General features: G+C 40.0%; 1 protein-coding gene across 3 annotated transcripts in view; it reads left to right on the top strand.

Annotated features, from left to right (window-relative positions):
• Positions 1–12,405, top strand: part of Sema1a (semaphorin 1a) — a 213,263-nt gene that overhangs the window by 181,032 nt on the left and 19,826 nt on the right. For all 3 annotated transcript variants that reach the window (XR_015544197.1, XM_011054761.2, XM_011054760.2), the window contains exons 2-4: positions 5,272–5,368; positions 8,210–8,619; positions 12,075–12,163. Coding sequence is in view for 2 of the 3 variants with exons in the window: in XM_011054761.2 (XP_011053063.1) it covers positions 5,272–5,368; positions 8,210–8,619; positions 12,075–12,163 (596 nt within the window). In the remaining variant the exon portion in view is untranslated. The remainder of the gene's footprint in view (positions 1–5,271; positions 5,369–8,209; positions 8,620–12,074; positions 12,164–12,405) is intronic.

Below are 12,405 nucleotides of genomic sequence, written 5' to 3'. Positions count from 1 at the left end.
GATAATCCGTACTTCCGAGGGCGAGAAGAGTTGATGACTGCCAATCGTCGTGATCGCAATTGGCACGCCGCTGAGAGACCGGAAATTAGGTCTCCTGCATTGTCGCGTGTGGCACACGTGCGTGCACTGACGTGCGTTCGGGGCAACACGTGACAGAACGCGACTCGTACTGACTGCGTGTCAATAATGCGGTACGTTTCTTAATCGGAGTTGATGTGACACCACCGCGCAATAATGTCCCCGATTTCGATACCATGTTTGATATTGCGACAGCGCAGCTCATATATGCTTTTATGATGATTCTAGTGAAATATCCTTTTTTTTTGTAGTTTTATGAAATCGAGATAAAGATTGACAGTAAAAAATATGGATTTTTCATTTTATGTAATTTCTGATAAATTTATTTAATTTTACAAGCTTACATATTTAATAAATTCAATTAAAATTAATAATAATTTAACGAAGATATCAGTCAATTAGTTCTATTAATTCGCTGTGTGTTAATAAAAAAGTGAAATTGAAAAAAAAAGAACAAAAAAATTAACATTTTTTAAAATGAAAGGAAATTTAATCTAAAGACCAATATATTTTTCTGGGAAAAAAAACTTCATATTTGCAGCTTATTTATAATACGTGTATGAAAAAGTATTACAACTCTAATAGGAGATGAAATTCACATTATACTGGGGAATACCGTATTCGAATTTTGAAAACTCGTTACGTAGTTTTAACGAATACGTTATAATTGAAAGACATTATAATTGAATACATTACAACATGGAAAGAATATGAAATTGTATATTCACTATCCTAATTAAAACATTCCAACTAAGCATTTTAAAAATACTCTACTGAAAAATTGCTAATTCTAAGATGCGTCTGCTTTTTTGTCAACGCAGCGAATATACATCTACAAAGCTTTCAATATATGAATGTAACATGTCCGTATTATTCGTTATGCTTGTGACGGCTTGTAATTATCAATGAATTGATAATCCATAACTTTTCCGTTACCGATAGCTACATCGATCCGAATGCAACCGCCAATCTTGAGTACATCAAATTGCCTTGGCTGTCACCCATATCATTTAACCGCGACACGTGCACCGTTTCGCGTCAGTCGGATTAACTGACGGAAGATGCGCAGGCGTCCATTGTGATCGACGTCGACACGCAGGAGTGGCCCGATCTTAACACAGGGACGATCGTGCGTTTAATTGCCATTTCACGAGCCGTTCCGTCTTTCTTGATAAGCAATCCGCCCACCAGTCACGGACATTCGCACGCCATCGTTTACCCCGTGAAACAGCCGGTCCTTCTCTCCCTTCTCTTTCAGAACACTTGATAAATATGCCTCTCTTTCCCTCTTCCTCCCTCTTAACCCAATCGTTGTTCCAACCTCTACCTCTACCTCTACGTCTCGCACGGCGAAAGGGCTTTCCGGAGAACTTCGATCTGCGAAGTTTGACGGGCGAGTCGTAACTTTGGACACGTTCAATATTTTCGAATCGCGGCACTTGCCGGCTCCGAGGAACTTATATATGTGATTTGTAGAGGTTGGTTCCGGAGGTTGGACGATATAGACCGTATTGACTTTGGTCAATTTTTTAGCATTCGAGGAACAATCACAGCTCTCGGGTCTCGGGAGCGGTTTCGATTGTATCTCTCGGCTCGATTCCTTGCTGAAATATTGGCTTTCGGTTATTGGTTCTATAAAGATTGTTATTAAATTTATGAGATGAATTTAATCGTTTTGTATATTAAAAAATATTTAAAAATACATATTGAAAAATACAGCTGTATTGGGAAATTTTTAATATATGTATAAATGTATATTTGTGTGTAGAAATAATATTAATATTTGTTATAAATAATTATTTGCGGAGTAAAGCATCATCTCGATGAATTCTCCCGTCAGTGTACATATCCCGTAGTACAAGTTTTTGTGCTCCGCTGGCAGCAGCGTGAAAGCCGATACATGTCCGTGGCTTGTATTTTGTATCGGCTTTCACGAATATCAGAGCGTCTCTCGTTGCTCGAAACTTGACGTTAACCGCAAATGGCTGGCAGATGCGAAGTTCCACCATTCGTCGACGGGACGACGGAACAAAAGATACGACGGAGAAAAGGGCGAAGAGCTAGAATGAATTTCTTACGGTAATGGGGCTCGTATTGCGTGTCCTTTCAATCGAAAGTTTTCACTGATCGTATCTAAGAATGACGTTTCTAAAGAGCCAGTCTCTATATACATTGCGATTTCTGAAAATGTATCAAGACAAATGTTTAGCATTTGTAATATTCTTTTACATTAGTACAAAAATATCTTGAATAAAATTTCACGCGTGGTTATTTATCTATACGTATATTAATAATATTCCAAGTCTTTAATTAATGTACCAAGAACATACGAAAGTATTAACAGGTTGATAAATCACGGAACACAGTCATGAGAGTTGTATAATATAATTTTATTACCACCACAAGTAAATCTAAAATTACGTTTAATCACTGACGTTTAATAATATCTCGAATGGTCTCTTACAAATTTTTTTCTGTCGTAACTCCAATTATCTATTCGTGTGCAATTTTCACTCGATTTTTCATGGATGGATATGTTGCAAACCGAAATTACTGAAATCCCCTCCGAGTCGTTCTTCTTCAACAACTTTGCGTGACATGCGACTGGAATCGAACGGCTAATTTTGGAAAGCGATAACCGAGTGAATCCCGGAGTTGATGGCAGTTACGAGACACACACCCGGTTCGTTTAATTTCGAAGGCAATCAGAGAAAGAGGATAGGCAGTGGACGCCTCTATCCAGCTATCCGTCGATCCATCGCGCGTCCAATTCTCTCGCTCTCTTCCTCTATACACGTCACCCTCGCCTCGGTCTCTCCATATCAGCTAGATGCTCATCCATCTGACTTCTTCTCTCTCGAACCTTGCCACGGTCAAGCGGCACGAATGTAACGCCCGACAGCATGACGTTAATTCGTTTCTACGGCAAGACGTATGATGCTTTCGATAATAGCTTGCTGCAGCATTGCATCCGTTCATTGGCAGTGTTTCTGTTACCACTGTTGTTTGCCTATATTTCACCCAAATTGCATGTATTGGATGCGAAAAGTGCGCCTCCTTTCCGCTCATTGAAATCGATTGGTATTGATGTGTCCAATGATAACCGATCGTCGAGCTTGAAAGAGTTTAATATAGCCATCCAGAAAATATCTATATCTATAGAAAATGCTATATATAAATGCTTTTAGGACATATAATTGTTCGTACGCATATAACATGTTATAACAGATAGTAGATAACGATTAAAAATGTCAGTTACAAATGTTTGTTAAATATCGTTTCGAATGGTCGATTGGCTCGTTCTAAATGTTATTTAATAAACAATTGCGACTATATGGTCAGTAGCTGAGTGGTTACTTGCAGCGCACACACTCACACACACACACACACACACACACACACACACACACACACACATATGTGTGTGTGTATATATATATATATATATATCCATGACTCGAATTACATAAATCAGGTAGAGGGTGGTTCAGTGGTTGACATTGAGTGGCAGTTGAATGTGCAAAGCCCGGAATAATTATCATACGCATTCCAATAAGTGAGGTTCAAATGCGGACGTTTAATTACATTTAAATATGGCGCAATTAGCTAGATTATATAACCATTTATGTTTGTGTTGCAGCGCTTTTCAAATTATAGTGTAATCGAAATTCAGTCGCAGTTAGCCGACAAACTATTTAAATAAGTGTGCTTTGTATTATATTTCATTGCATAATAATGAAGTTGATTTTTTGTCACTTTTCGTGATGAAATTACGAATAACTTACTACATAATAATTAATAAGATAGAAATCAAAATGTTTCCGTTCCAAAAGAGTGAACAACCGTTTTCACATGGACCGTTTAATCGTTGCCCTCATTTCTTGTTGCTGTTGCGATTGGATGCATTAAGTGCATCTCTTATCATTGGCCTGAATCACAGTTACCGGATGCACGAGTCCGATCGTCTACATTGAGTGACATCCAGGATATGGGATCGTCTGATAATTACTCTTTTAATTATACAAACTGTTCCCATATCGATCGATCGATGACCCTGGAAATCGAAGAGAATTTTTAATTGATATTTGTAAATGATCGTTCTACATGCAATGATTTATAAACAGAGAGAGAAAGAGAGAGAGAGAGAGAGAGAGAGAGAGAGAGAGAGAGAGAGAGAGAGAGAGAGAGAGAAAGAGCATCGAAGATCGATTCTAATGTCATCGATATTAGAGAATTTAGAATATAGACATGAAAACTTCGTACCATTTTTGCACATTTTCTATGTTCGAAAATAAATTAAGAGATGCATTGATGAGAAACATGTGTTAAAAACAATTATTTATCGTGTTCTATTTATCGTTATCGTAAAGCATTATTATTGAGGGGCATATTTCTTTTTATACGTCACATATGACGCACTAATATTTAATAAACTCATATTGCTTTCTCGCATGCTACATATGCTGCGCGTCGTCAGTGTAGCAAAGCAATTTATGCATATGTCCCGAATTGCATGCACCGGATCCGAGATTGCTGCGATCGCCATTGATTGCCCCGGAAATTTCTGCTTATTACACTCGGGGATCCAGTGAGGCGTTCATTAACGTTTCGCTTCGCAGATGTCGAACATGACTATTTCGTTGTCCGAAAGAACGTTTTGTGTGGGCAGAAATACGGTGTACAAAATTCACGAGGTTTGAATGTAGTAAAGTATAACGAAATTGCAGTACGTGTCATTACGTCAATCCTCCTGCAGTAGCTATTCAATCATGTTACGCTTGAATTCGGCAATCGATTTTAATGCACTGAAAAAAGTGTACAAAACATCAACTTCGCGAATTGTGGCCGATAGATAATTAACGAATAATGGAATCGTCTTCTTTTTTTTCCAACTAGTGAAGTTAAGAAAGACTGCTCACAGTTAGTTCGCTAATAATCGATCAGCATTGTTCATCGAGTCCGTGGTCAAAAGGAAGCTTATTACGCTTATTAAAGCCGGCTTCCAGTCTTTCGCGGCGGGGCGGCAGGAGGGGGAGGGAAGAGGGGTGGGATGGGGAGGACGAACCGTCGACTGTCACAAAAGAGCAACGTCGATGGCCGTCGACGGCTAATTAGATAGAATAAGGTAATTCCACTTTTCAAGCGATAGAACAAAAACTAATCCGAAACCTTTCCTCTGCTTTTCTTTTCCAGGTGCGGAGGATGTGTTCAGGTTTACGGGAAACGAGACGCACACAGACTACTTTCGGTTGGTGCTCAGGGACGGGAACTATCTTATGGTCGGCGGAAGGTAAATAGAGGATTCATTTGAAGCTAGTGCTTTAATTAAAGGGCCGCTTCTTCTTCTTCTTCCACTTCTTCTTATTCCTCTTTCCCTTCGCCTCTCGTTGCTTCCTATAGTCTCCTCTTGGTCCTCCCACCTATCCATCTTCCGACGTATCATTGCGCCACTGTCTGCACGAGCGCCCGAGATCGTCGGTGATCACGAAGCAGATCGAAAATTCGTGTAATTCCTTCTATATATTACGTGTAAACTCGTTTCATTGCGTAAATTGAATACTTGCCCACGTTGGAAAAAAAAATCATTGGTTGCATTAATTGGGATTCTAATAAAAAATGGACAAATCAGAATCAGAAATTTTTCGTTGAATCTATCGTAATTCTAGTTGATGACCAGAATTCTGATTGATATGATCTGAATCTCTTGGCTCGTTCATTTTCAACCAGAAATTTTTCTCAATGCAAGAATATTTTTTAATCCGACCTAGCCGACTTCTCTTGATTAAAGTCGATTTGGAATTCTGCCGGCGGCACTTTGTGTGCGGTGGCATGTGGAAAACATTCGCGAAATCTCCGCTTGCCCAAGAATGCGGATTTTTCATTGCGATTACATTAAATTATGCATTGATCGTTATCCTGGAATGGACTTTAACAGATATAATGATCATTTTAATCGTAAAAGTTAATTATATGTATGTATCATCATGGATTTGTTGAAACGTCGTCATTATTAATTTCCTGTTTGACAATGATACTGCTAATCGTATCACAATTGTATGCAGCCTTCAAAATGCATTATTAATCGGTATTGTACTCCAAGTTGTATAATAATTTCATTCTCTAATATTCATTGTAAAGAGGTATCAGAACAGGTATTATCACTAAACAAATGCGTAGGTCTCGAAAAATATCTTTAATATAATACAACATGTCGCAATTTATATGTTTTATTCATTAAAAGCTAATAAACGATCAATTTCGTTGAATGTACGTAAACAAAAATTATTATGTAGCACTATATTCCCTAATGAGATAATTAATCATGTCAAATATAACAATAGATGTCACATTAACACGACTGTTGGATATATTCAATCGATTATTGAGTCATGTATGAATTAAACTTGAATATTTATTGTCCGTAATATCAAACATTTTGTAATACTATTTTTGCGTATTGATCTTTATTATAAAATTTCTTACAAGTACAATAAAGTTACTCATGAAGAATGCACTCTAAATTTCTTACAGTGAAATTTCACTCCAAGAAAGTAAAAATACAATCACTCTTGAAAAAAAAGTGAAAATGACTCCAAAAAAGTGAAATTTCATTCTAAAAAGAGTAAAGATCGTTACTTTTTTGCAAGAAGTGAAATATTTTCACTTTTTTCAAAGGTGGTTGCATTTTCACTCTCTTGGAATGAGATTTCATTTACAAGAAATTTAGTGGGGCTAAACATACACAGTATCGTATTAAAATTTAAAGAATATAATGTAAAATAATTGTAGACGCAATACAGGGTGTCTCAGAATTTAACAGACAATCCTTTCCGTACACGAAACACACTTGGATATTCTGCACAATAGAAAATTCCGTTTCATGTTCCGTTTAAATGTTTTGTAATTCTGTAGTAGCATTTCTTCATACAACATTTTTTTCTTATTTCCACTTATAGAATCCGTTCCCGCAGTTAGTTCTAATTCTGTCCGTTAATTCTGAGGTATCCCGTATAAATTATATGTCTATATAAATGCGGGCTTTGGATTTCGTCATTAGGGGATGTATTCAAACGATTTGATTATGTCCTCAGTCGATCGATTAGCGCGCTTTCTTCTTTTTTTTTTTTTGTTCTTTTTTCTCCTTCGGATTCTCGAGCGTGCACGCAGATAAATCTATTCATGTTTCGTGTGTGCTGAATGCACGCTGTTCCAACGTTGAAATCAGTCGGCAGAAGCAGCGATAATCAGGTCGTACACAGATTAAATGCATTGTGCGTGAATGAACTCTGATATATATCCAGGCTCGTTCGTTATTGATCGGATTACACTAATTGCTCGGCCGATTTGCCGAGCGCCGCCGCCGCCATCACGACCGCCGTGTGCCACCCTGTCGATGATACGAAAATTTGTTTCTTGCTCGTTATGTCGGGCTTATAATATGAGAATACCTCGCGATTATTCTGCGGTCGGCAAAATCCGATCGGCGCAGCCGACGTTACCAGCACCGAGCGCGGAGAGATTCTTCCTCTTTAAAGTGCTTCTAAGCATACGGCGGAGTGCTTAATGAAGAAGAGTTAACGATCGACTGCCGAAACTTCACAAGCGCCGCTTTCTCAGCTAAATCCGTGCTAACCAGACAGCCTTGCTCCGCTCCGTTGATGTCTACTTTAGGCATCTAACTTTACAACTTGGAAACTCTTTCCCCTCCATCTAACGTACATTAGAGTCCTTTTGCTTCTCTGGTACTTGTAATAATGCGAAAGATACTGGTGACCATGTCAGTTTAGAATTTAAAGAAGATTTTTAAGAGGACATTCTTTTTACAAAAATTTCATCAATTGAGATTGCAATTAAATTCTTGTCACAGAAGTTTGATATATTCCAACTTAGATGTAAGTAGTTCATTATCTTACAAAATAATATGTAGAATGCTTAAATTAGTTGTTAGAATTTTAAAACTTCTATAATACATAATTATTTTGATGGTTCAAACAAAATAATTTTCGGATCTACTTAAATATTTAATATTTACTTTATTTATTTACTTTAGTAGAACCGTCCTTTCCGTGAAGGAATCTTCATTTTTAACAGTCAATTGTATAATCAATTAACTATTATAATCTTATTTTAGAAATCTCGTGCATAATCTCAGTCTGACCGACTTGACGGAGCAGCAGAGGCTGACCTGGTACTCGACAGAGAACGACGTGAAGATGTGTGTCGTGAAAGGTACGCCCGAGGAAAACTGCCAGAACTACATTCGTATCCTCGTGAAGACTGGACCGAACAACCTCTTCGTGTGCGCTACCAACGCCTTCAAGCCCATGTGCCGTGATTATACGGTGCACGCGGGCAATTACACAATTGTGAAGGAGAAGGGCGGTCAGGCTAGGTGTCCGTACGATCCACAACACAACAGTACCTTCGTCTACGTCGACGGTGAACTCTACACCGGCACGGTCGCTGATTTCGCGGGTATGGACCCGATAATCTATAGGGAGCCACTGCAGACCGAGCAGTACGACTCGATGAGTCTGAACGGTGAGTGAGAAGGCTAATCCAATCGTCAATTCTCGCCTGGGTGATTGATGACGCTTAATGATCGCGTTCTGCTGATTTACATTGAAAGTCGGCGGTTAACTCCGATCGCAACTCGGGATATCAATTTTCATTTTCGCGGCGCGCTTTTGCCATTAATTCGACACGGTGACAAGTGCGGTTTGAAGTCGGTAGTTAATGATCGAAACTCCGAATATTAATTTTCATCGTGGAAAACTGTAAGTTATTATTAGCGTGGCAAGTTGTGGATTATCAAACGTAGAGTGTTTAAAGTGTTATTTTAAAAGACATTTTATAATTTCTAACGTTATTTTTGTAAAATGATGATTTTACTTATAATTATAAGATGAAATATTTATTCTGGAAACGCTTGGATTAATTTATTTTAGTTATTTATCGTTTCTAGTTGTACCGAGATAATATCGAAGACGGTTTCTCTGCAAATAGCGATTCTAAGAGTCACGAGATCGGATCGCAATTAGACCGAGCTAATTGGATGCGATAGATAGCTTATAACCCGAGATCCGATTAATTCAATCGTTACTTTCTAATTGCAAGGAGTTGTAGCGAAAGACCCGTTATTTGTATCTCTTGAAAGTTTGCGTTTCTGTATCGACTCTCAGTCCCAGCGCCTTGCAAACTCCGCGTTTCTTAACAATAAGACAATAGTCGCGCATTTATCGAAAGTATCTGCAGAAGTTTACGGAAGAAAGTTACCGGGATTCACATTATCCAGAGGATCGAATAAGAGAAGTTTCGGAATGGAGGATGATGAGTGGACTGCGATGATCCGATATTAAATAAAAATGATCAATAAGCCAGACGGAATCTCATACTCTATGAAGAAAAGGGAATTCCCGAATGAACGGAATTGCATGAAACTTTTCGCGGCGTCGCTTATATTTCACGTAGTTCGTCAGGTTGCCATCGAGGCTATTATCGTTCTCATGCACAACTTTAATCACATCGTTTTACCGCGCTTACCAACTTCTGAAATTATCCTATTAATATTCCGGTGCGACATAATTATTGTCCATTATCGACCTCGTTAAACCGCCGTCAAATACGATCTCTCTCGGGCACGAGGTGACCGCCGGGATAAACACGTGTCTGAATGTTTGAAAATTCCTCGGCAGCTCCCGCATAATACACATCCGTGTCCATTAAAGTTCAACTGCGAGTTTGATTCAATATTTGCACGCCAAGTTTCGGTCGCGCCGGGTCGACTTTGAAAATCCGACGCGCCCGCTCCGGGAAAATTATTCGCGGAAATGTCGCGCGATCGTAGCCGCGACCGTGTGTGCCCTTTGCTGCTCCTAATCCACACGATGTAATTCTGGGATTAACCGTGCGCGTACGTGGTTCTCTAAGCTCTCTCTTTCTCCCTCCCTCTCATCCTACTTGCTCCAAGATTATTCCGCGGATCTTCCGGGCTCGTGTAACGATGGAACAACGCGCCGTGCCCATCGGCTTGAAATTTGCTCTGGAGATTGTAATGCGACCCCGTTGCATCGCGTAATATAGACCGTCTATAACAGGAACGCGATATCACACAGTCAGCTAACTGCTATGACTTTTAACTGACAAAATGTCGTTATTATTTAAATCATATTCAACCGAGTGGGATTTTATTCCATTCGATGTCCAGAATTTTTACATGATTTCATATATTTTTTTTTTTTTATTTGGATATATTCAAAATATACGAAAATACACCGCACGTTTTTTTTTTCTCTTCCATTTAACGAAATTTAAACACGATTTTAATTAACGTTGTAGACACAACAGATTTTTATCGCGCTTTTTGAAACATGTTGATACACGCTATGATTTCCACGGTTATCGACGAGTTCTTTGTTCACCTAACATTGCCGCTCATACGTCGCATATAGAGATCCTTTGTGGATTTAATAAATTAAAAACTGGTTTTCTTGGCGTTATACTACGGTGTATTATACGTAACTTCAAAGTACCGTCTTCGTCGTCACGGCGTTAAAATTGATACGTCACTTTGCTCGAGGCGGAGACGACGGGGGCCTCCAGTCCACCAGGGGTATTTTAATTGAACGGTGTACGAGAGCGCTAATCAAGTTTCTCCACCCGTTGGACAATATTGATTTTCTCTCCGTCCGTCGAAAATTCAATTCTATCCCGCCGCCGTTCTATACCCCTCACCTCCATCGTCGCTCCCTCGGTAAATCGCGAATCGAAAATCTCCGGACGAATGATTCCCGGCGAGACGCGGAGAAACGACGACGGATCGCGTCGTCTGGGAGAGGCATTTTTCTCTAATCGGTCGCGGAGGGAGTTCAAGAAAGGTGAGACTCGGGGAGTACGACGGAAGTGTTTCCCTTTCGGGAAAAGGCCCCGGGAAAAGACCGCGAATTTTCTACAGCATTTTGTCTCGGGCACGGAGGTGCAGTTAAAGTCGCGACGTGGGACGCGAGGTGGAAAGGAAGCGAGGAAGGAAGGAAGGAAGGAAGGAAGCGAACCAGCGACGACAGATAGAGGGAGAGAGAAAGAGATAGGAGAGTTGGAGGAGAGAGAGAGCTCTCTCGCTAAGGGGTTGGGTAAAACGAGGAGAATTTATGGGGCGGAGAGCGACGGGTCGTTCGGATATACCTACGTGGCGTGGCGAGATTAATATTACTTTATGAATCCTAAGAAGCTTATGAAAACCCTGTCAAGTTAATAAATCGATAAAGTTTTCCCACTTTATCGGACGGTCGACCGGAACCGCGACGCGACGACGGCGACGACGGTGGCAGCGTTTTACCGGGCGACGGCGTTGAAATAACCGAGAGAAAATAAAAGGGCTCCTTACACGTAGCCGGCTTATTGGCGATGGCGTATACTTGGATGTTATATGTCTTTGATGTCGACATTAAACTTTCGCGTCCGAGTCACGCGTCCGACTCTTCACGGTTTCATTCATTTTCGCGTCCGTTGTTTTACCGATGGGATGATGACTGTCAACAGCGGAGTTGTACGTAATTTTCGAGCGTTAATAATTGGCCTAATGCGTCGTTTGTCAACGTGAGTGTGTCTTGATGCACTTAATCGCCGGTGATTACACCCAATTAATTACCGCGTTTGTCGAAATTAATGGCACAATTAAGGGAAACGTTAGTCGGCGTAAATAACTGTACTTTCGGTTGCCTTAACTTTTTGAGCCGCTCGAGAACGCGCGAGAATTAATGTTCATCGCGCGACGTCAAGTAGAAATAGAAGTTTTTAAATAAATCGCGGCGAGATCCCACCCCTTATTTTCCGGGTACTGTATGAGCGTTGTCTGCTTTATTACACACCATCGATTGCGTTCCAGTAGGTGGTTATTACGCTCATTTATTTATAAGAGGAATTTATGACGTCATTTACTATCGCCGTGTACGCTGGCAATAGCAGTCAGTAATAATGGCTACATATTCTAATTGCAGCACCGAACTTCGTGAGCTCCATGTCCCAAGGAGACTTCGTCTACTTCTTCTTTAGAGAGACCGCTGTAGAATATATCAATTGCGGCAAGGTAAGGAATCGTCGGCAATTAATCGTCGCTATATATCACCCACATAAATTTCCAGAGGAAGGAATCGCGTAGCTCGCAATTATTGGATATCGCCGTAAACGGAGATGTCCGTCTTTTGAAAATCTCGAGCACTGTGGAATCGCGGTGTACGCATTCGCGTTGGTCTGATAAAAATCAATCGTGCAGTTAAAGAAAGCGATACTCGTTTAAGGGAATGCTAGAGCCACGGTTGAACTTGATCG

This window comes from Acromyrmex echinatior, chromosome 2 (genome assembly GCF_024713525.1).
Source record: "Acromyrmex echinatior isolate Ae372 chromosome 2, ASM2471352v2, whole genome shotgun sequence".
Taxonomy (NCBI): Eukaryota; Metazoa; Arthropoda; class Insecta; order Hymenoptera; family Formicidae; genus Acromyrmex; species Acromyrmex echinatior.
The sequence above is the reverse complement of the archived record's forward strand: the minus strand, read 5'-3'. Positions and strand labels throughout refer to the sequence as shown.